This window comes from Vipera berus, assembly GCF_964194415.1.
Source record: "Vipera berus genome assembly, chromosome: 12".
NCBI classification, from domain to species: Eukaryota; Metazoa; Chordata; class Lepidosauria; order Squamata; family Viperidae; genus Vipera; species Vipera berus.
The window spans coordinates 13,495,870-13,520,620 of NC_138215.1; the positions used below are offsets into that span (position 1 = coordinate 13,495,870).

General features: G+C 41.2%; 2 protein-coding genes across 2 annotated transcripts in view; one reads left to right on the forward strand and one right to left on the reverse strand.

Moving 5' to 3' along the window:
• Positions 1 to 92: 92 nt before the first annotated feature.
• Positions 93 to 11,673, forward strand: SAXO2 (stabilizer of axonemal microtubules 2). The gene is made up of 4 exons (XM_081337181.1): positions 93 to 160; positions 6,276 to 6,455; positions 8,226 to 8,428; positions 9,328 to 11,673. Exons 1-4 carry the CDS (start codon positions 120 to 122, stop codon positions 10,317 to 10,319), a joined length of 1,416 nt encoding a protein of 471 aa, XP_081193307.1. The 5' UTR covers positions 93 to 119; the 3' UTR covers positions 10,320 to 11,673.
• Positions 11,674 to 14,686: 3,013 nt separating this feature from the next.
• ADAMTSL3 (ADAMTS like 3) overlaps positions 14,687 to 24,751 on the reverse strand; it is a 157,278-nt gene continuing 147,213 nt past the window's right edge. Inside the window, exons 26-31 of the mRNA XM_081337175.1 lie at positions 23,548 to 23,760; positions 20,525 to 20,711; positions 19,470 to 19,674; positions 17,592 to 17,701; positions 15,960 to 16,174; positions 14,687 to 15,486 (exon numbers count right to left, since the gene is read on the reverse strand). Of these exons, the coding sequence (XP_081193301.1) occupies positions 15,377 to 15,486; positions 15,960 to 16,174; positions 17,592 to 17,701; positions 19,470 to 19,674; positions 20,525 to 20,711; positions 23,548 to 23,760 (1,040 nt within the window). The 3' untranslated portion in view covers positions 14,687 to 15,376. The remainder of the gene's footprint in view (positions 15,487 to 15,959; positions 16,175 to 17,591; positions 17,702 to 19,469; positions 19,675 to 20,524; positions 20,712 to 23,547; positions 23,761 to 24,751) is intronic.

Below are 24,751 nucleotides of genomic sequence, written 5' to 3' on the forward strand. Positions count from 1 at the left end.
CTTGGGTACGGAGGCCGGGAGGGTTGCTAAGCGACGGGGCGCTTCCCTAGTTACCGAGCAGGAGGAGGAGGAGGAGGAGGAGGCAAGCGAAGGCGGCAGCTGCGGGGAGAGACGCCACGATGAAGCCGCCGCGGTGCCTGTGCCAGATTTGCACTTGCGGGTAAGAAGGTGGCCGGGAGGAGCGGGGTTTTTTTTTAAGCGGCGCTTCTTCGACGCCTCCCCGCCTTGGCCGCAGGGAGCGCTGGGGCCGCTCACACGACGCGCGTTCCCGACACGCGTGTGCCCGGCAGGGCCCTCGCCCTGGGGTTCTTGCTGAGGTGGAGGGGTGTTATGCGGGCCAAGGCGGCTTGGAATCCCCGTCCGCGCTTTTTTTTTCCTTTCAGCCCGACCTACTCCACGGTGTTGTTGTGCATTCGGGTATAAAAATGGGATGATGATGATGATGATGATGATGATGATGATGATTTAAAAAAAGACCCTTCCACCAAGTTGCTTGGATAGGAAGGAGATGCTGCCCGTTTTATCCTCCTTACCTGCTTCCTTCGTTGGAACAACTACCCGGAGCAGGGGTCTTCCAACTTGGCCCTTTTATGACTCGTGGACTTCAACTCCCAGAATTCCTCAGCCAGGCAGGCTGGCTGAGGAATTCTGGGAGCTGAAGTCCACGAGTCATAAAAGGGCCAAGTTGGAAGACCCCTGACCCAGAGTCACTGGGGAAGCAAGCAGCATATCGATCCCATGCCTTATGATTTCAGACCAGATCCCTCATCGCTGGTAACGGAGCTCTAGGGTTGTTCCTTTTTTTGCTTGCTTGCCTGCCTGCTGCCTGCCAGCCAATAGGGTGAAAAATCTCAATAAGTTGATTCTTATTTCAGCAGCAGGCAAAAAAAAAAAAAACTGACCAAAGAGAGAAGCAACCTGGAATTAAGGAGAAACTTCCTGACAGTGAGAGCAATTAACCAGTGGAACGGCTTGCCACCAGAAATCGTGGTAGCTCCATCACTGGAGGTTTTTAAGAAGAGGCTAGACATTCACCTGTCTGAGACTCTATAGGTTCTCCTGCTTGGGCCAGGGGCTGGACTAGAAGACCTCCAAGGTTCCTTCCAGCTCTGTTCTATATATACGCAAAACATTTCACTCCTGAGATTTTGTCTTTTCTTGTTCTCGCTTGCTGACACTAAAACGTCACACTAGTGGCAGGCAAGTAAGCAAGCGAGAACAAGAAAGGACAACACCTCAGGACTGAAATGTTCTTTGCCTGCTGCCGAAATAAGGATCAACTGGTGTGGGAAAATCTCTGGGGGGAAACCCATGAGCCCAGAGCTGCATTTATATACGTGTAAGGCAGGTATAGGAGGTGGGGAGGTCATGAGTATTAGTGCAGGGGTCCACAACCCCTGGGCCATGGACCAGTACTGGGCCGCAGCATGCCAGCAACCGGGCCGCACAAACAAGCAAAGCCCCATCCACGGGATGCAGGCAGCACACAAAACCACACGTTTTCTGGTCCGTGAAAAAGCATTTTCCACGGAATCCCTGGTGCCCAAAAGGTTGGGGACCTCTGTATTAGTGTGTCCTGGATAGGCAATGTCCACCAGGCTAACTGAATGGGTGGGTGGGTGGGTGGATGAATAGACAAACAAGAGATGGATGGAAGATGGATATAGACAGATGACGGATGGATGGGGGAGAGAAAGGGAGGATAGATGGGGCAGATAGATAAGAGATAGATGAGAGATAGATGGATGGATGGATAAAATAAATAGAAAGCAGCAAAGCACCATACTCTAGCTTCCTAATTACTTGCAAGAATCCCTTGGGATCCATAAAGGTCCCACCAGGTTGATATAAATCCCTTTGGGCTGCTAGTTTACTTCTGGCAAATGGGTGTTTTATGATTCGCCATGCCCACCGTGGCTTCTGTTTTATGAGTGAGCAAGCCCCCCACTGCAGCCATTTTGTGAGTGTATCCACCTTACGTTTTCAAAACGCCAATGCTGAAAGCATTGTTTACTTGTGGCCTGCAGCAATGAAAGTGCAGAAATTGATTGATGTTAATATCGGGGAATGACCCCAGATCATATGTTCCACAATCTGTCTCGGAGAATAAGTGGCACCTGTTCCTTGTCACTTTCACTCCCTGGTACCCAGTGAATGCTGGGCAGCTTCAAGAAAACAATTTGGGTGCATCACAACATTTGTTTTAAGCAGAACGGCAAATGGTTCCTGAGAGACTGTCCATTGTTCAATTCTGCATCGTAACCACGTTGCTTTGCAGTTGGGTTGGCCGGTTCCTCTGCTTCCCTTTTGTATATGATATAATTTTTTCATCGGTTATTCATGGCAAACACAGCAGAATTACTCATCCTTGAAGGAGGCTGACAGCTACTTTTCTTTCTCCATCACCATTTTAGACTTGCTTCTTTTGGCTCCAAAGTTATGTCCAAAAACAAAAGCATTCACCCTGAAGGTGATATTGTGTTCCAGCATGTTGTGCACACTTAAAAAAACAAAACAGAACACATCGCAAATGATGTGTGTCTGTGTGGATGGGTAATAGTAGCTGAAATATTGTTTGAGAGATGAAAATCTCTCCACCAGAATTGCTTATTGGCACCAAAATGTCAACATAAATACTAGCTTTAGAAAAGACATACTAGCAAGATAATAGCAAAAGGAGAAATAATTAAATTTCTGTCCCTATGCTCGCACATCTCCAGTAGAAATATATTAGACCCAAACACACATATATTTAATTTTACCCTGAGGACCATTAAACATTACTCTTACTTTTTTTTTACGACCCTGAGTCCCTTTATTTGGGGTGGAGTTGGGGTAATTGAATGGAGGTGAATGAATTATTCTTGCATTTTCACTTCGAAGGAAATGGAGCCTTCCAATGGATACTTGTTGGAACTGGGGCTAGGAGCCCAAATCCTTGAATCTTACTCAAGGAGCCCACATGGCATTTAAAGTGATGGCTAGCTACATTTGGAACCCAAAGGAAGTTTCAACAACAGGTTGGGATATGGGAGTCAACTATTTAAACAAACAAAAAGTTAAAAACAAGTTACAGTGTGATTCAACTCCTTGAATCCTAGCCAATATAAACATTGAATGATATGACAGGCAAGAGAATTAAACAGGTTTTTTTGTTCAGATTCAGGGATGAAATACCAGAGAACAAAAGCTCTGTGAACCACGATTCTCAACAAATGATTTGCAGAATAAACATTGTCAACAGTTTTGTAACTGATAAGAATCTCAAGTCGGTATTCATTTAGGCATTAATTACATTCACCAGGTTTATTAGCTGCACTATTTGTTTCAATGGGAAACCTTGTTGCTTAGGACTTGTTACCTGGGGAATTCAGCCATACACAAATTAAGAGTTGCTAAGAAGAAGAGAGAGAAAAAATAGGACAACGTAGAAAGTAGTTATGTAAGTGGTAAGAGGACTGTAATTTTTCATCTGATTACAGTTGTGTGTGTATGATTATAAATGTCACCTAATCTTTGTGCGTACATAAAGATACCCATAGGGACATTCTTTCTGTGAGAAATGCTTCTGTCCTAATCAACTGAGTCAGTTGTGATTTTTCTAAGTTTGCAACTAAAAGTACTCATGTAGATGACACGCATACTCAACTTAATAGGCACCTGTGTAATCCCAACTGAACTCAGTGACACCTTCCTACTTCTGATTCATGATATTATCATTAAAGTAGTTTGATAGATGTCTCTCCTTCTGCAAGATACTCAAAATTATAGAACTATATTGGGGGTTATGAGATCCAGTGCAGTGCAGTGCTTAAAGTATCAGGTCAGAAACTGGGAGACTGGGAGTTCTTGTACTCCCATAGGCACAAAGCCAGCTGGGTGACCTTAGGGGCCAATTCTCTCTCTCAGTCCTAGGAAACAGGTAATGGCAAACCACTTCTAAAAAAACACTAATGACCATAGTATGCTAAAACTGGTTTTCTTTCTTAGTATAAGTATCCTTAATATCATTTACAAATTAGAACAGAACAGAGTAGCACAGTTGGAGGGGACCTTGGAGGTCTTTTGGTCCAACTTCCTGCGCATACAGGAAACCCTGTGCCATTCTTGACAAATGGCTGTCCAGTTTCTTCTCAAAAACCTCCAGCGATGGAGCAGCCACAAGTTCTGAAGGCAACCCATTTCACTGGTTAACTGTTCTGACTGTCTGGAAATTTGCCCCTTAGTTCTAAGTTGATTCTCAGGAGAAATTGACTGCAAGCATGAATTAAAGGACAAAAGACTCTACAAACGCTATAGTCTTTTTAGTCTTGTTAGACTAGAGAATTAAATACAGTAATGACATTTCTTTGTAACCAAGCCATGTTGGCTGTTTCCCACTTCCACATGAATCACGATTATCCTAAACAGCTATACGAAGGGTTTCAAACCTTCAAAACTGTACACAGCAATTCATTTTTGAACCCTAAGGTTCCCCCGCACATGCGTGCTAGTCGTTTCCGACTCTAGGGACCGGTGCTCATCTCCGTTTCAAAGCCGAAGAGCCAGCGCTTGTCCGAGGACGTCCCCGTGGTCATGTGGCTGGCATGACTAGACACCAAAGGGGCACGGAATGCTGTTACCTTCGTGGTCCCTATTTTTCTACTTACATTTTTACGTGCTTTCGAACTGCTAGGTTGGCAGAAGCTGGGACGAGTAACAGGCGCTCACTCTGTTACGCAGCACTTGGGATTCGACCCGCCAAACTGCTGACCATTAATACTGAAATCACATGTGCTTTGCTCAAACATAATTGTAACTATACTGGTGCCCTGGAAGAAGATAAAAGATAAATTAAACTGCTGTTTTTGAATTATTCTATAGCATTAGACAGTTGAGAATAGAGATCTAAGAAGAGGAGATTTAGACTTCCCAAAAGGAAAAAAAAATTGACAGAATGTATAGAACGAAAGTGAGAGGAAGAGGAAGGCAAGAGAAAGAGAGGAAACAGGGGAGAATGGTGACTGGTTGACTTCCTTCTGATGTCACAATTCATCGCATCTCAAACAGTAAGTCGTTCCTTAACAACTAGAGGAATAAGCAACCTTACAAGGAGGTGAGAGGGGATTTACTGAATGTTTTCACTTGTTTCCATGAATGTAACCGTAGCCAACAGTGACCCTAGCTAGATTAGCTGTCAAAATCATGAGAACAAATTGCAGTGGGATCCAAAAGACTGGCTGGCTTCAGCCATGGTCTTCGTAATCAGATGTCTCATTCAGAGTTACTCAACTCCTGACCCATGAGGCAAAAATAAATGAAATAAAGAAAAGAGCAGAGCTTACTTTATCACACCCCTCAAACCTGACACAGTCAGCTGCTTGAACCCTAGTCGTGATGACAACTCTACAAAGACCCACCTGTTGAAAAGCCAGTGCAGTCATCAAGTTAGGCAGGGACCTAAGACATTGGCATTCAACTCCCAGCTCATTCTTTATCCTCCTTCCACAGTATTACTTTGAGGATAAAATATGTGGGGGAAAAAGATATTAAGTCTGTCCTAAGCCCCTTAATGAATTAGGCGTCCAATGAAAAGCTACTATATCAGCTTTTTAGCCCTGTGCTTAACTCTGCGAACCCAGGAGATAGTTTAGCTTCCCCTTCATTTTCCTTTGACTTTGATCCCAACCCTAACTGGATTGAATTCTGGATGTAGATAAGAAACATCTTAAAGAGAATGCCATCTTTAATATCCATCTCGCAAAATGTAGAAGACTGAATATTTGCTGCTGACAGGTTAATCTTTTTAATGTAATTTATTTTTTTAGGACCTCTATTGAATTTCCGTAAGATGCGTTAAGTATCAGTAAATTCTGCTGAAACCTCTTAATGTTTTTTTTTTTTTGCCCTTATCCAAATTAGGGACCTGAGGAATTCATTTTGATTAAGCTGTCAGAAAACTTAAAGTCCTAATGGAGGTTGCAGTTTTCTTTGGATTAGTTTTATCTGAGTAATGAAAAACGTTTTGTTTTCATTCATTCATTTATAGATTGGGTATAGCCTACAAGACTGCATTAAACTGAATCGTCCGGAACGCGGTCTGTAAAAGAAGCAAACTCAGATAAATGTAATTTTATCTGATCGGTAAATATGCAGTCTTTGCACAGTGTTAACAAGGCTGCTTTTTAATACTTCAAGAAGTAATCACCATCTCCAGATCTTGGTTAGTACTTGCGTTATCGTTGATTATGGTCTCCATTTTTCTTTTTTATTTCCTGGTTGCTCTTCAAACCCAGGCGCCATCGTTGTCCTCATAATCCTACAAGGATTTATGACTATGGAGGAGAGTCAAGCCTCATGACGGAATACACGGAAAAATACCCTTTATACAGCAATGCCATTCCTCCCAAGAGCCTCAGGCCCAAACAGGAATATCGCAGCCATGGAGGGAAAATGGAAGGCCTCACCACTTTCAGGTAAATATGGCGCAATATTAGAAACTGGAACTTCCAGGCAATCAGGGTGAAAATAGGGGAGAAGAGGAAGATAATTTATTGAGTTTTGTTTTGAAGTAAGTTGTGATGCACGGGTAGTCCACGACTTACAACAGTTCGTTTAGTGACTATCCAAAGTTACAGTGGCACTGAAAAAAGTGACTTAGCACCATTTTTCACACTTACGACCTTTGCAGCATCCCCATGGTCACGTGATGCACATTCGGATGCTTGATCTCTGACTCACATTTATGACGGTCGCAGTGTCCCAGGGTCCCATGATCCCCTTGTGTGACCTTCTGACAAGCAAAGTCAGTGGGGGAAGCCAGATTCACTTAACAACCGGGCGACTAACTTAACAACTGCAGTGATTCACTTAACCAACATTAAGCGGGAAAAATCGTTAACATGGGGCAAAACTGACTTAACACACGTCTCACTAAACAACATAAATTTTGGGCTTGGTGGCGGTTGTAAGCTATAGTTTTAATCAAAATTGTTACGCAGTCAACATTTGACTGTCTGAATAGAGATTGCCTCAATGTTTTATGGATAGGGGGGGGGAAATCGCAAACTTTGCCCATGACTCAAGGAGTAATTCTGCAGGGAGAAAGGAAGAACAGTGGTGCTTTAAATGTTAATATTCTGCATTACGTAGGAGAGAAAAAAAGAGCCAGTTTGGCGTAGTGGCGTAATATAACGGTTGAGGTACCAGGCTAAAAACCAGAAGGCTGTGAGTTCTATTTGTGCTGAAGGCATAAAGCCAGCTGGGTGATCTTGGGCTGGCTAGGAAGGAGGCAAACCACTTCTGAAAATCTTGCCAAGAAAACTGCAGGGACTTGTCCAGAGAGTTGCCAGGAATCACAAACTGACTAAAAGACTCATACACACTTTGGGAGCAAAGACAAGCCTATTTCAGCCCATGTCCGTTTTATTTGGAACTTTTCCTAGATCCCTTTTGTCTTTTTCAGCATCACAATTTTCTTTAAAAAAAAGAGAGAGAGAGGATTAATCTTTCTTCTCCACTAAAGCTTGATGAAGGTTAAAATATATATGTTGCTATTTCTGGTAACTCTTAATGGACTTTTGCTGATTAACATTGAACGATGAGGCTTTATAATTTGTTTATAGATGATAGATGGGATATGGGAAGAAAAGTTTTTGTCGAGATGTCAGAGAAGGTGATAAGTTAATGAAACTGAACTTGTCTTGATGAGGTGGGGAGGTCCCTTCTTTATGGGGGGGGGTTTTCTTCTTTTTTCTGCACTTTTTGAATTTTCTTTTAACTTTTTATATTTTTCTTAAGCTTGTTTTAGTTTTTTTCTCTTTGTGTTGTTAAACTTTCATAAAATGGCTATGAAATCTTGCCAAGATAACCGCAGGGATTTGCTGTGAGGTGGAAGGGAAGGAAAGGAAAGGAAAGGAAAAGGAAAAGAAAGGGAAGAAGGAAGAGGAAAGGGAAGGAAGGAAGGAAGGAAGGAAGGAAGGAAGGAAGGAAGGAAGGAAGGAAGGAAGGAAGGAAGGAAGGAAGGAAGGAAGGAGAACGTTCCTTTTAGAATCAGGCTTACCAACCTTATGTTTTGTATTTTTTTCATCTTAAGACATCATCAACCAGTTTTCTTTCCCCGTCTGGGAAGATTTTAATTAGAGCCCCAATTTCAATCACTCCAAAGATATCAACTAGTCAGACTGATTTATTGACTAAATGCTGCGGTTATGGTTTCTTTCTCAGAGTTTTTTTTTCCCCCCCAGATCTGACTACCTTCCCTATGATATAACATATCGACCCCTTCGTGTACAAGAGGAATACAGGCCCATTGCTGGAGAAATTGACATGGTGACCACTTACCGAAGAGATTTTAACCCTCACAAAATAGAACCAATAATATTAGTAAGACCTGCAGAAAAGAAATACGTTTCTAAATGCAAACTGAATGCCATCCCAACCTACCAAGGTAATAGTGCCAATTACTTTTACAAATGGGGGAAAAAAAAGATTGCCAAGGATGATGGATGAGGTGTCAAACTGCTGCTTTGGAGAGGCAGATGCTGACTTGGTTTTTGCAATGCCATCTTGATAATTTCCCTGTAACTGCAAGATGTCTAATCAGCAGCCGACACTCTTTTTAAGAGCACATGGTAATTTTAAGGCCATCATTAGGCTCTGAGACCACAACCTAGTTCAGTGGTCTTCATGAAACCACCAGAGAACTACATGGCTGATAAACTGAAGCATGTTCCATCAAACATGCTTCCCAAAGCGTGTTTGATGCAACATGCTTTGGAAAGCATGTTCATCAGCCACCAGAGTGATTTTAGGAGGCCTCCTGGCGATCTTCCAAAGAGCTTCAAGCCTGAACCTACTAAAATAGAAACAAATTTTGATGCGACTCACAGAATTCTTGCGATCGCTTCCAGCTGTGGGCGGTTTCCTTACCTGAGCTTCATAAAGCAAATACCCTGTAAGGGCCTAAAATGATTTAAACAGATCTGATAAACATGTCCTCTCCGTAAATGCTAGGACCTAGTTAAGCAGATTTTACGTACGGGATCTAGACATTTCAGACAACCCGCACTCGGCATTTGCCCAATATTATAATTCTCAGGGTTTCTTATGCAAAGTCCTTTAAGATCAAGTGACATACTGTAGATACCTTATTCGTATGTTCTCCTAGTCAAATATGGCGGAGGTAATCCAATATGTCTCTGTAAGTTCTGGCAGAATCAATGATTTGGGCACATTCTCCCTTCACCTTTTGTAAGCTCCTCCGTGCCCGTCTCTTAGTTGAGGCGTATGGGAAGAATTAGCAGCCTCTGTCACAAAAGTAACAATTCTGTTCTTTTTATCTTAAAGCTGATTTTAAACCCTGGGAAATAGAAAAAAGGGCACCCTGTAAAGTGGAGCGCATCTACCACCCCCCCACTGAAAAGTTTGGAAACGCCACTACCTCTCAGGATGCTTTTATCCCAAGGGAACTTGCCCTCCGGAAGATCATTAAACCTGCTGATGCCACCACCGCTTCAGACCAACCTTTTGTCGGTGACACGAGTCACCGGAGCGACTATGTTCCCCATCAGCTGGAACCCAAGTGGAAGAAGTCAAAAGAAGCGTACAGGCCCAGTAGTCAGCCTTTTGAAAATGTCACCACCCACCAGACCGATTTTCGGGGGCTTCCCGGCAACCTTCCGAAAAGCTTCAAGCCCGAACCTACCAAAATAGAAATCAAATCCGATTTTGAGGGAATCACGGAATTCCGCGATCGCTTTCAGCCGTGGGCCGTTTCCTTACCTGAGCTTCGTAAAGCAAAGGAGTACACCCCACCCACCGGTAGCATGGAGCTGAATTCCACATCCCGCCTGGATTATCCTCCTCACGTCATCAGCCCGGTGGTCCTCGTGAAACCGCTGGAAAGGAGCAAGAAAATTGGTCTTCCCTTCCAAGGAAACACAACTATGAGAGATTCCTTCCAAGCCTGGGATCTCCATCCACCAGAAATGATTAAAAGAATCCAGGAAATACCAAAACCCTCAGGTAAATTTGAGGATCTCACCACCTTCCGGTCTCACTATACGCCACACAGTCTAATCCCAACCCAGAGCTGCAAACCTCCAAAGGTGGCTTTGTCCACTTCGGCTCGTTTCGAGGATGAAACCCTGTATCGTAGTGACTATACCCCAAAGAAAATAGAGACCTGTCCTGCAAACTACCCATCTCCTCCAGGATATGTCTATGTCAGCACCGATTCACACGGTCACAAATTCTTCCGCAAGGTGACCCCAGAAGTCAGTAAGGTGGTCCATCCAAATGGCAATCACCTTCCAAAAGAAATAGCCGTTGTATCGTAATCTCTCATTATTTGCTCTGCCCAGGGCCGAACAAATATCATGCCTTAGGCAGATGAATACGGTTGCTCTAACTAACCATTAAAATAAGCACAGTGATTACAATGATTTTGGGAAGGTGAAAATCGAAATGTTTGTAAGATTGGTGACAGAAACTGAATTAGTATTTCTATGGGGAAAAAAAATCTTCAGTTGTTTGTTAAAATAATTTAATCCTTATTGAAAATGTCTCGTTTGGCAATAACTTGACAATTTAATATACAGTAAGCACTTTTACTATGTATTGTATAGTATGATTTGAAGGTAATCTGTCTGTAGCTACCTTCCCCCCCCCCAATCTATTTTCTCAAGCTAGATCCAGAAAGGAATCATTAGTTACACCTATAGTTTTCCAGGTTAATTTTTGACATGTTATCTTCAGTAATGTCTGGTCACAGAAGTAGGCTAGAGTTGACCGATTACTGGCTAGAGAGATCAACAGGAGCCAATGATTATGTTTACAAATAAGCCTATAATACCTTGAACCGAAAGTATTATAACAGCATGTTGAGTGATCCCAGAACTAGCTTTATTTTTTTTTTAACTTTACGGGGCTTATTGGATGATAAATGACACTTAGCTGGTCCACTGATCTGCATATCGGCATATCTGTACTTGCCTGAAATATGGGGCAAACCTCAACATTCTGGCATCCTGTCCCATCAACACAACTTTTGGGGTTGGAACAAAAGGCAGAGTCTTAGTCTCACTGGTCAATGTCCCTTGAAGCATCTTCTTTGAAGCAAATTCAGTTGAGCTAACTACCCTGGAAAGATTTATAGGATCACAAGTACACATACGGCCTCAGCCTCACTAGACAGATTGAGAAAAAATTCGATTCAATTTTAGTTTGATTCAATTTCTTATTGAAAAAAAAGAGCAAGATAACATTGTAGAATGATAAATCAGCCTTTCAGATCGTTATTTCACCCATGTTTTTTTTAATTAATGAAGTCCTGATTTGATTAGTCCTAAACTGATGAAATTTGTTCCAGTGAGTGTTTCTGTTTCGATATGATAGATTGAATTTTACCTCTTGAGTTATTTTGTACTCGTTAATTTAAGGAAATGGTTTTATAATTGAAGCACCATGTAATCCTTCTGCTCTGTCCTCAAGTTATCCAAGTCAGAGACCGAGACTGATAAATAGTGTCAAAAGGGCAAAAATAAATCATCCCAAAAAGGACAAGAAACCATCTGAATGTCTGGGAATGTTTGCTTTGTGTCACTCACACAGATACAGACTGAGATTAGCATCCATTTATTTTATAACTTGTCCTATGTAAATGTATTGCTCTAAAAATCTAATTAAACACTGTTGTGTCACATTATATTTTCCGTTTCTTAATATACTTTTAAAGATTGTAGCTCGACTAAGGGTGTAGAATCCCATTTGCTCTGAAATTGTAACATATTTGGGGGTTTTTGGCCACAAGATAGATACAAATAAATTCCTGAATGCTATGGAATGAACTTTTTTGAAATGTTGTCATAAGGTAATCCTTGACTTGCAACAATTCATTTAGTGACCATTCAAAGTTACAACAGCATTGAAAACAATGACTAGAATAGAATAGAAATAGAAATAGAGACTAGAATAGAATAGAATATAGAATAGAATAGAATAGAATAGAATAGAATAGAATAGAATAGAATAGAATAGAATAGAATAGAATAGAATAGAATAGAATAGAATAGAATAGAATAGAATAGAATAGAATCTGGAAGGGACCTTGGAGGTCTTCTAGTCCAGCCCCCTGCTCAAGCAGGAGAACCTATACCATCTCAAAGTGAATGTCTAGCCTCTTCTTAAAAATCTCCAGTGATGGAGCACTCATGATTTCTAGGGGTAAGTTGTTCCACTGCTTGATTGGCCTCACTGTGACTTGTGATCATTTTTCACACTTATGACTGTTGCAGCATCCCTATGGTCATGTGAACAAAATTCAGACACTTGGCAACTGGCTTGTACTTAGAACGGTGGCAGCTTCCTGATGTTCTGTGATCAGCCTTTGCGACCTTCGGACAAGCCAAGGCAACGGGGAACCCAATTTCATTTTACATCCGTGTTACTAGCAAGGAAGGTCATAAAAAAGGGGGCAACACTTACTCTTGCTTAACAACAGAAATTTGGGGTTCAGTTGAGGTCATAAGTCAAGGACTACCTATGTTGGACTAGAGCGTCCGTGCCTGATCATCATTTAAAGCCCACAGCATCACATGAGTATTTACAGCTCCAAAATGGCTTAGTGCATTAAATGCTAGCAGCTAATTATTTTCAAATAATTACACACAAAAGAAAGCCATGGTAAGTTTTAGTAATAAGAAAAAATAGGATCCAAAATCTTTATTACACACTATACAAAAATATTGCACTTTTAAACCAGATAATAAATATATACAAAAGTCTTTACAGGTTATCTTAACTTAAAGAAGGGGTATAATCAAAAAGCCAAGGATTGCTTTAAAATTTAAGGCCCTGATAACAGCAAAAGTTTAAAGTCCACTGAATTCAATGAGAAAGAATCAAAGATTCTGATTCTGCTTTCCATGTTAGCACTAAATGACTCTGGAAAGAAGCACTTGTATTCACGCAAAATCAAATGCTAAAGTTTTTCCTACTACAACCTTTAATTTTGCAAATAGGCCTTTATTTCTCAGTAGGTATTCCTTATCCTAGAATACTGAGAAGTAGGACTCAGCCTGAGGTTTCCCAGACATCATCTTTTTGAGCTTCCGTGGAGTTCTTCCTACCTCCATGGGGAATATTCAAACATGTAATTCACTTGGCTATGAAAAGAAAAAAATATTCCTTGATTTTACTGCAATCGACCAGTTTGATCATTTTTGATCATCAGCCAAGAATACAGTTTCTTCATTCAACACCTTTTTATACGGTAGCAGGAGTTCAGCTGTTAGTAAGGCTAAACCATGATTTGGTTCTCTTTGGAAATATATTTGGGACAGAAACCCAAAACTCAGGTGTTAACTTTTCTGTCCTTCGTCAGAGGGTGCAGTTCAAGAAAAAGCAACTTTTGAAGTTTATGCAAGAACTCAGGAGTTACAAAAAACGAAACAAAACAAAAAAACCAAAGATAAGAATGGTATATAGAATATCCTTGACTCAATGGATAAGGCCAAAGTTTCAGGTAGTCTTGGCATAGTTTCTAAACAGTAGTCAAATAAACCTGGAAAAACTACAAGCCAGGCGTGAAGATAAAGCACACCTGTTTTGCTTGCCTATGATATCGTCTGAAAATGAAATTTCCACGCTGCTTTGAGAGCTAATAGCCACTGATAGACAATGGACTCCAATAATCTCATGAGCCATGTAAGTAGAAGATTCCAGGTTTGACCCCAGCATCTCCAGGTAAAGCTAGGAAAACTCCCAATTTAAAAATCTGAAATGCTGCCACCAGTGAGACAGATCAATGACTTGCTATAAGGCAGCTTCCTATTTAATTAGGGTTTCATCCATGTTTACATTGCTTTCCAGTCGAGAAGATAAGCTTCCCCAGCCATCCAAGACATTCTGAGTTAGTCAGGTTAATGGCTTTCACTTTATTTTGAGGCGTAACAAGCATGCATAGCATATATTTTGGTGTATGCTAAGCTCTTTGTCAATTAATTTCACTGGTTTCTCTTGTGACAACTGAATGTTTGGTTCAATCCACTTTGTTTCAATTTTCACCAACTGCAAATTATGTTCTTTTTTCTGTTATTCTAAGGAACTTCAGGAGTCATACAGGAAACATTTCAAACCATTTCAGTTGCTCATTTCCCTAGCTTTTTCATCAGAATTGTATGGAGCCACATTCATTTATGTCCCTCATAATGTACATTATCTGACAGTTAAAACTGAGAATTTTATTATTTTTTGCACAAATCTACATAGGAGCAAAATGCTATTTGAAGCATTTGACTCGCGTGGCATATTCCCAAATGCATAATGATCAAAATGGATGATAATCAACTGAACTGACCCTGACCATACCTGTGTCTCAAAGTATAATAGATCTGGGTTTTTCACCCTCTTTCAAATGTAAAAATGTAAAATAAACAGAATTTTTTCAGAAGCAGCGTAGACTTTTGGCTGGGGATCTGCTCTGAGTTCCCTTCTGACAAAATAATAATAATAAAACAAAACAGTTCTCAAACTTCAAATTCAAATGGAAACATTTAAATTCTGAGCTCCAGTGTCGAAACCTCAAATCCAATTTCATACCAGGCTAATGATGCTCCCTGCCTTGATCAGATTCCAGAGAGATTGAAAGATATGATCTGTCTTCCTAAAATTACACTGCATTAATCAAAAACAATTCCATGGCAAGTTTGCAAATTGTAACATCATGTAGATCACTTTTTTTTACTGAAAATGCTTAAAAGAATGAACTTGTGATTCATCTGAAGCTAAAGAAACGAAGTCTCAGTGTGGTTTTGCCGAAAAAAATGAAATAGAAACAATGGGGTGTGTGTGTGTGTGTGGGGGGGAAATAACACTATTTTTTCTGCACTTTCTGAAAATTGTCTTAAAGTGGATTAAATCAAGAAGGTGACAAGCAAAGCAGTCCAACTGCTGATTCCAGTATACTTTAAACTCACTAATCTTCCGTTGTATTTGTACCATCAGTAGCATTAGTTAAATCCAATAAATTCCCGTTATCTCATTGTAGAAGTTGTTCTGCAAGGCTGCAGGTAGCTTTCTTGTTCATGATGGCTGCAAAGTCAGTGTTGCAATTTCATCGCATCTGAAGGACACCAGATTAGGAAAGGTGCTTTCAAGTAGTACACTCAGCGGACCATAATGATTTCTTTTTAAAAAAGAAAAAAGAAACCTTTGAAGTTGTTGTAAAAAGTAGAAGGAGGAACAGGAGGAATCAGGAAGAGAACACATTTTGTCCCAATCTATGAATTCATACTGTCAATTCAGCAAGCCCATGTCTTGACTGTTGATCGTCTTCAGTGTCCTACAGAACAAACCGAGCTAAGATGGGGCATCGTGTATCACTTCCCATAAAAGACTAACCTTCTCCACATCTTTGACAGCACCTTTGCTCGTAGAGGCCTACTAAGCATAACTTTAGATGCTTTACAAATGTGCAGCAGTGTGTGGTATCCTTACAGTCGCCTGCTGAAAAATATATGGGGATGTGACAAAAAGGAAAAATTATGTCATCACAATAGATGGCTCTTGGATGCTGAAGTCCTAAGGCCGATATCTCATGTCTGGCGAACACAGATGTAAGACCGAAATAAAATATCAACATCCACCACCACCCCCCACTCTCTGCTTTGCGTGTCTTTTTTCAAAACTACTGTGGATTTAATGTGTAGATTTCCTGGAGGCTCACTGATGGACAAGAACCATGAATGGTTATTGATCCAGTCCATGGCGTAGTTTGGAGCTAATGTGGGAGCTCTTTGGCTGTTTTCCTCTTTACATCTGACTGAACTGGGGCAAAGTCACTCAGCCACCGTTGAGCAGGACATGGATTGATCAAGTTCCTTCTGGAGCTCAAGTTCAGCCACACACCAGGTTCTAAACACAATTTGCCACAAGCAACTGGCAAAGTGAGAAATGGATGTAAAGTATGTTTTACATACTGTCACAAGAACTGACATTGCAGTGTTTCCAGGCAGTGGGTCTCTTCTTCCATGCGCAGAACTGATTTGCCACCAATTTCTTCTTTTTCCTGTGTACACAGCTGACCTGTCGTGACTGGAAGCCACTCCCGCAGTCTACAGGGCATGGACGCCAGGGACCTGTTCGCCAATACACATCACAATTCTCTGAAGAACAGTTTCTTCTCATGGAAGGCCTGCAGAAGAGGAAAAGGGGAGGGGGGGGAAAGCTGCAGTTTGACTTAATCCAGGAGATGATATTTCTCCCCGTCCTGATCCTTGTTGCAACATAAGGTTTATCCACTCCCAGTATCGCAGTATCAGTCAGTGGAGGATCTCCCTTTTTAAGATCTAAACTTAAACCAATCCAAAGCCAACTTCTCTCATCTCTCCAATTCTCTGCAGTTTTCGTTCCTGATAATCTATTTAGTCCCTACTATTCTTCAGCATGCGATAGGCGTTGTTTTTTTTTGTCTCCTTTCTATTTTCTGCCATCCGTTGTGTTATGTACTGGGTTCGTTGCTTAATGACGAAGACGAGGCGAGTGAGTTCAGCAAGATCATTGTTTATTGCTTGCAGGATCTGGACTGAGGAACAGGGCTGCAAATGCAGCAATTTATACCCTGGCCTCTAGGTGGCGGCCAATAGGTTTAAAGCAACCTATTGCCGCCCTAGAGGCAACCAATAGCGGCACTGGAGACGGGTTGTCTGAGGAGCTGGGAGCCGTTAGCCAGCTTCCCTGCTCAAGCAACCTCCCAGCAATTACCCACATGATGTTCCTTTAACAAAACAAGCCCAATACATTACACATTGGTTGAATTCAGATTATGCTAAATCGGTAAACCTCACACTTTAAGCAATCATCTGGGAATCCCAAAGGTGCTTTTCCAAAAGGCAGCTAGAGTTTCTTGGTTTTTTTCCCCCTTGAAAACATTTTGCTTTTCATCCAAGAAGCTTCTTCAGTTCTGAAGAAGACCAAGAAAACCAAGAAAGTCCAATTGCCTTTTGGAAAAGCAACTTTGGAACAACCAAGACCTGGATGGTTGAGAATCTCCATAATCATCTAGGAAGTCTCTGTAGAGTTTTCTTTCCAATAATCCTCCCTTATCTCCAAACGTGTTTTTTTTTTGCCAAATCTCAAACTGGTGTGGAAACGGGGTGCATCAAATATGTAAAAATGAGAAACCAAGGGAAATGGAGATAGAGGCATTCCTACAAGTATCTAGTCATACTTTTTAGATCTGGAATTGCAGCCAAATGCCCAGATGATAAAACACATATCAGAGGTATTCTGACTAAATAGGACAAACAGTTTGTAGACTTAGTTTGCTGTGTCCCATATAAACATTTGCAAATTCTTTGCTTTTCCACTGGTAACATTCCTCCACCAAGAGAAAGAAAGGGAGGTAGGTTCACACTGAAGTTACAAGTTTTATTCCACTGATTTAGGAGCTGGAAAGTGATAAAAGTATAGCATTTAATAGCCTAACGTGACTGCTGAGGAGGAGAAATATGTGGTGTTCGGTGACTGGTTTCTTCCCAGCAGGATCTAGTGAAAGAATGTTATGACGTCTGCTAAGATGAAAAAATGTGTTACGCGCTTGACAGACATACCTTTTCTTACTATCACAGAGTGAATTCAGTACTGCCGATCCATTCTGATGCTGACACTGAATGTGACGGTGTTGTAAGCCCACTCCAAGATTTATGCAACGTCCAGTGCACTGAAGAGATAGATAGCAAACAGCTTTCATTACAAAGACGAAGCTTTGCATTTTCCCATGCAAAATGCAGATTATTTGAACTCAGAGTGATAGCAGGCTTCCTGTCCCCGTGAATACAGGCCAAGAAGCCATCATATTAATCTAATTCCTCCTTATGATTTATTTTTTGATAGTAACCATGGCCCTACCGATTTATACCTCTAGGAGTTTTGACAGTGTAAAGGTACTCAGCCAGAGAGCCAATAGTAAATAGGGTTTGAATTCAATCCATCTACCTAGGCTGGACCTCTTGAGCAGAAGAAGCAAATAAGCGTGTTTTCTTTTCTACTTGATGTTTAGCCTAACATGGACTTTCTGAGCTTTAGGGTATATTTCTCTAAATTAGTCCTGAGACTTGACCTTGCTTGTTCTTAGAACTAAAGAACTAAGGGCTTATTTTGTGGTCCAGAATGCCAGCTTCAGCCTTCATGGAACAGATGAATGTTGAGCAACAGCCTATATTCATGAACTCCATTGAGTTTAAGATACAAAATAAATGAAATGTCATCTCAGATACTTTCACCAGATGTATGAACAGCAGTTTTAGTCCATGGAATACTGGGAGTGGCTTTAGATACAACTTGTCCAGGTGTCATATGTTATTCCTAAAAACAAACATACTATAAAATGATCATACTATTCTCCAAAGCACCTGAAAGCTGGACAAGAAGCAACGGATGGAAACTAGTCAAGGAGAGAAGCAACCTAGAACTAAGGAGAAACTTCCTGACAGTTAGAACAACTAACCAGTGGAACAACCTGCCTCCAGAGGTGGTGAATTTATTTATTTATTTATTGATGGGATTTATATCCCGCCCTATCTCCCGAAGGACTCAGGGCGGCTAACAACAAAACATATAATAAGTACAGAAATCAAGATAAAAATGAAATTGAGAACATCAGTGCAGTAAATTAAAATTAGAGAATTTAAAAAATGAATTAAAAATACTAAATATAAATTAATTAAAATGCCTGTCAGTCTAGGTCAGCCTGGTGGAACAGGTGTGTTTTGAGGCCACGGCGAAAGGATTGGAGGTTTTGGGCCATCCGAAGCTCAGGGGGGAGCTGATTCCATAGGGTTGGCGCTCCCACAGAGAAGGCCCTCCCCCTGGGGGTCGCCAGCCGACATTGCCTAGCTGACGGTACCCTGAGGAGGCCTTCTCTGTGTGAGCGTACTGGACGATGGGAATTTGTTCCCGGCAGCAGATGGTCCTGCAAGTATCCCGGACCTAAGCCATGTAGGGCTTTAAAGGTAAGTACCAGCACCTTAAATCTCACCCGGAGGGCAGCTGGTAGCCAATGCAGCTCACGCAGGAGGGGTGTAATATGGGAGTATCGGGGAGCTCCCATCACAACCCGTGCAACTGCATTTGAATGCTCCAACACTGGAGGTTTTTAAGAAGAGACTGGACAGCCATTTGCCTGAAATGGTATAAGGTTTCCTGCCTGAGCAGGGGTTGGACTAAATGACCTCCAAGGTCCCTTCCAACTTTATTATTATTATTATTATTATTATTATTATTATTATTATTATTATTATTATTATTATTATGTTCTCCAACCTATATCACTTTGTTGTGATGATAACATACAATCGTGCACCTCTCAGTAGAAAAGGTAGGAACTAGAGAAGCGTGCATAGTTATTAGGCAATTTTGATATACCCAACTGGGGATTGTGCATAGCCAGTGACAGAGATTATAGATCCATTAATCACTGAATTAATTACTTGGCCCCAGGGATGAACAATCCATTCGGCACAAAAATGGCCCACACAAGGTTTCATTTCCAAAGGACGCTCTTGGTCTGCACAAGCGTCCAGAGGCAATGTTAGGACACGGCGGTTGGCTTTGACTTGCTTGCAGGCTATTCGCCGGCGGTGAAATCCATGGCCGCAGGAAGCAGAGCATTCAGACCAAGCTGTTGTTGCCCAACTGAAAGGAGAAAATGCAAGAAAAAGGGAGAAGAAAAAGAAATTAACCGTAAAAGTAAAGGAAGCGCATTGTATCAAGAAGGATACAAATTAGAAATTGTGACTTGGGCTGTACGGATAGTTATGCTAACGATGGGCACGCTGTGGAGAAAGGCTCCATTTTCTTCAGTTATTAGTTGAGATGGACAACATCAACAATGGTTTTTAAGGACCAGACTGCACCTCTTTGTCGACTGCTGGGGACCAAGAGCAGAAGGAAAGATATTTTCCTTGTAGACGTATTAATATAAACAGAGCCCCACCAGATCTAGCCAAAAACCTTGATCTGGTCTCAGAAAAGTTAACTCACCCGCAGGTGTTTCTCAATAGCTGCCCTTTATATATCTTGACAAGGATGATGATACAGGAGGTCCAGCTATTGTATTTGTTCCCACTTTCCCTCACCTATATTTAGGTCAGATGGGTGGCTATACAAATTTAATAAGTAAGTAAGGAAGGAAGGAAGGAAGGAATTAATGAGGATTCAATGCATTCTTCCTGTAATGGAAGTATGATTTCAGCGGTAGTGAGTCTTTAGGAGCTCCACTGAAAAAACTAAACTATTGGCCAAAAGGGACAGTGAGGTATACAGAGAGGGCTTTAAGAGCATCTTGTGTGTGTCTTCTTTGTTCCCAGGCTCACAAAAGGAACTCTTGTTCTTTGAGTCCTCTTTCAATGTTTCAGTCTAAGTTGGAGGAATTCAGAGCCCTAGTCAAAGTAACCCCAAATCTACCCAGCTTCAATGCAAAACACATATGTACAGAGATCTAAGTGTATATTTTACTTTGAACTAAGTAACAAAACGTTTCTACCTTGCAGGACAATCTTGAATTTTGCAGGACTGCGGGTTGTTCATGACTGGCTTTTGATGGTCCTTGCATAGTGATGTATTCACATTCTGATCCTTCATATTCACGCATAGCAATTTTTGAAAGCGAGTTCCCGAACTTCCACAAGTTGTTGAGCATGGCCTCTGCTCACTAAGCTTCCATCGATATTCTGTCAAAGAGAATATATCTCAAATATATTTACTTCTTCACGATACAAGGAAGTGCCTTACTAGGACAAGGTGCTCTCATTATATCAATCTGTTATTTGTTTCAATCCATGATACTGGTTTATACACTATTATGTCCCTAGACCAGGGTCTGCATAGCACGCTAAGCCAGCTATAAACCAGCCCTGCATGATTTTCAAATTCAGATGGGTTTGGCTATCACATCAATCCCCTTTAGTTTTTAAGCTAGATCTAAAACACAGAAGGCTTCCTCAATCAACTCTGACCCTATGAACTCTAGGATTCTACAATTCTAGGATTCCACATAATCTACAAAGAATATGGCCATAAGCTAAGAAGCAAACTGAATATATAGTTAGGATCCCTTGCCTAATTGTTATTTATTTTATGTGTTATTTATTATACTTCTGTGTTGTCCAATACGAGAAGTTCACTTGATGGATTGCAAAATTATAAGAACGTTAAAGGGGAAACAAGGAAAACAGCAGCATGACGTTCATTAATTAAAAAAACCGACTGATCGATTGATTGATTTTTGGAACTTATATGACTGCCCGTCTCGTGCAATGATTCTAGGTAGTGTTCAAGAACAAAAACAAGACTGAAATAAAACTACCCTTCCCTCAACCACCATCCTAGCCCAGGGCTTAAGAGAACAGCCAGATCTTCATAGTCTTCAAGAAGGCTAAACAAATGGAGACCCCTTGAGTCTCTGGTGGGAGGCTATTCCAAAGAACTGGGGTGGCCAACAGGAAGGCATGCCTCCCAGATCCCACCAGGTGACCACATTTAAGAGAAGGGACCTTATCTAACCTAGTAGAACAGGCAGATACCCTCAGGGTGAGGCAGTCCTGTAATGATATGAGATCTGGCATTTAAAATCAACTGAATCAACTAAAATGATAAAAAAGACCTTGCTGTCATGGTTATTAACTGTTCCCTGGCCATGGAGAAGGCAAGATCAAAATTGGGAGAAAAGTTCTAAAGGAGAAGCATCTATAAAGTTAACTCCTCTCCTCTCTCTCTATGGCACTAGTTATCCTCTCCAGCTTTAAAAAAAAAAAGAGCCTCCTTGGGGGCAATGAGGGCTTGCCACGAAGTCTGAGCAACTTAAAATAAATTCTGCTAAATCAAAACAGAAAAAGAAAAGAAAATGAACAATTTCATTGCTCTCTAATTTTACTTGGTAAATTAGAGACTTTTCTCTTTTTTAAAAAAATGGAGTTAAAATTCAAGGATCCCACCCTGTCTCTTCTTTCTAAGACATAATTTAAAAGACGAAGTACTATGCAATGTTGAGGGTGGGGAATTATTTTGGGTGGGGTGCTGGGGGTGGGTGGTTAAGGCTGGCCTTGTAATATCCACAAATAAATGATCACTCCCAACTGTATCTACAGGCTTATTCCTCCAGCGCGCAATGAATTCTTAAACTTATTGAGTTTTCAATGTTTCTTTATTACTCCAGGCTTTTTTTTAAAAAAAAACACAAAAGCATTCCTTTCAAAGCACAAATCCTTAATGTTTACTGAAGGCCAGTGTGACTAAATGACTGCATGATTTACATGGCCATAAAGACATGGCACACTGCGGTTTCTCTGAGCACTCAATGGCGCAAGAATCCCAGCCCTACCCCTTAGCGATTTTTGAAGCCCTTCTTGTGCTTTAAATAATGAAATTCTGACAGACATGCATCCCTCCCAATTTCCCAGGCTTGCATGTTCCCGGAAAAGAATGGCCATTTCAGAAACATGGAGATAAGTCACCAACCACACCGTCCTTCCCTTGCTGAGAGTCACAAGTGGGATGGAAGGTGGATAGAGGTATCAAACCACAAATTAGGATGGCAGCTCTCAAAATGGGTAATCTCCTCATGTTCTCCATGGAATTAGCTGTATAGAGGCTAAATCAGCTTTCTTGAAGCAGACCCACTATGACTGTTAATGGCATTGAGGAGAAATGATGGAAAACTTATAGGAGCAGGCTTCAAATCTTATAAGAGCCTATAAATTAGCTATTTTTGCTGACAAGATCACAATGGCCATTGTTATATATAAGACTAAACTCTTATATATAATTTAAAATCAAAAAGCACAGTCGTGGCCAGTCTAGCTGAAGCTGGGCATAATGCCTACTCACTTTTCCAGGTTTTCAAAAATAGACTGGATAACCATTGGATTGGGATGGTATGAGGGGTTGGACTAGAAGACCTTCCAGGTCCCTTCCAGCCCTATAATTCTATGTTCTTCTATGTTCCAAACCATGGTTTATAACCACAATGATTAGGTTTGTCCATAATGTAAAGCAAATCCAAATAACACCCCCCCACTGCCTTGGTGTTCGAATCCAGCCAGTGAGAGGTCATCCTAGATACTATCAAGGTCCCAAAGAGCATGAGCAGCTGGGAAAGCATGTTTATTATTTATTATTAATTTATTATTAAATGTATTGACTGCCCATCTCACCACAAGGTAATTCTGATTAATGATCATCCCATATTTTTGTTTGTGTGTGGTTTTTTTTTAAAGTCAAGCTTCCTCAGCCAGTTATTCTGGGCTTCCCAGCTATGCTGACAAGGGGAATGTTGCCTTAAATCAGGGCTCTTCAAACTTGGCCCTTTTATGACTTGTGGACCTCAACTCCCAGAATTCCTCACCCAGCGTGCCTAGCTGAGGAATTCTGGGAGTTGAAGTCCACAAGTCATAAAAGGGCCAAGTTTGAAGACCCCTGCCTTAAATTATAACAGTAGGAAGTACCAAACATTTAAATATTTTTTTAAAAAAGTAAATGTGAAAATGTTATCAGGATCTTTCAACAAACCTTCCTTCTTGACATTTACCCAGACAGACAACGGCTTGACAAGTGATGAAGCCCAGCACTTGTATTGTCCAGCAAGCTGGTCAGAGGCTACGATGAATTCAAGGATGCGTCCCCCAACCAGGGTCTTGTGCTTGAAGTCTGAAGCCCCTTCTATGGATTGGTTTCTGACAAACCAGCGAATTGTGTTATTTGCGCTAGGATAGACAGGACAACCTAAAAAAACCATGTCAAGGTAATTATAATTTAGTAGCTGACCCGCAGAAGTGATATATAGAGAATGAGTCAGCAGAGTATTTTGAGGGTAGTATCCCTTTAAGAGACTGTGTCTGAGGGGAATGGCAGTTGGAATCTTTAACTCCCTTTGTATATAACTGACTACCTTGTATTCTGTATGCTCCCTGATTGTTGTTGTTTCATATTGTATATTAAACCACAGTTCTTTTAACAAACCACTGTCAGATGTTTATGCTCTTGTGTTATCACAAGAGGAAAATAAGAACAAGGCTGCGATCATTTATATTTTTAAACAACAAACCAAAGGCGCTTTTAGCTTTTCTATTTTTTTCCAGAACATCTAAAACTTGCTCACACAATAAAGAATTCAGTTATTCTTAGGTGTCCCTGCTCCTCCCCCCAAAAAAGATGATGGTGTCTTCACAGCAGCTACAATATTTCAAGGGTCTATGACAATTCGCCATGGCCAACTCACCATGGCCAACTGTCGCCATGGCCAACTTGCCACAGCCAACTCGCTGTAGGACAACTGGGCACAGCCATGTTCCCACAGGCCTGCGTGACAAGAGTTACCGTAATCTCAAAGAAAGGGTGGAATAGAATCATTAAAGGAAGGATGCAAAAGGAGGCTAAATCTGACTGACATGTGTGTGGCAAAAATTAAAATATTTTTTCTTTATTTTAAATCATTAAATAGAATTGTTAAATTGTCCTGCACAGTGAGCTGTCTGGTGGCAAGTTGGCTGTGGTGAGCTGTCCCATTCCCACATTTCAAGGTTCCCCCCTGGATTCTTTTTTCAGAGCTGGGTATAAAAGAAGAACGGAAACCTCCATTGCGGCGTATCCAATCTTGGAGGCTTTGAAGACCTGGGGGTCTTGCAACTCCCAGAATTCCCCAGCCAGCCATGCCACTGCATCATGAACCCGAATTAAGAAGAATTGCCTTTTTCTTCCGTGGGGCTTTTTATTC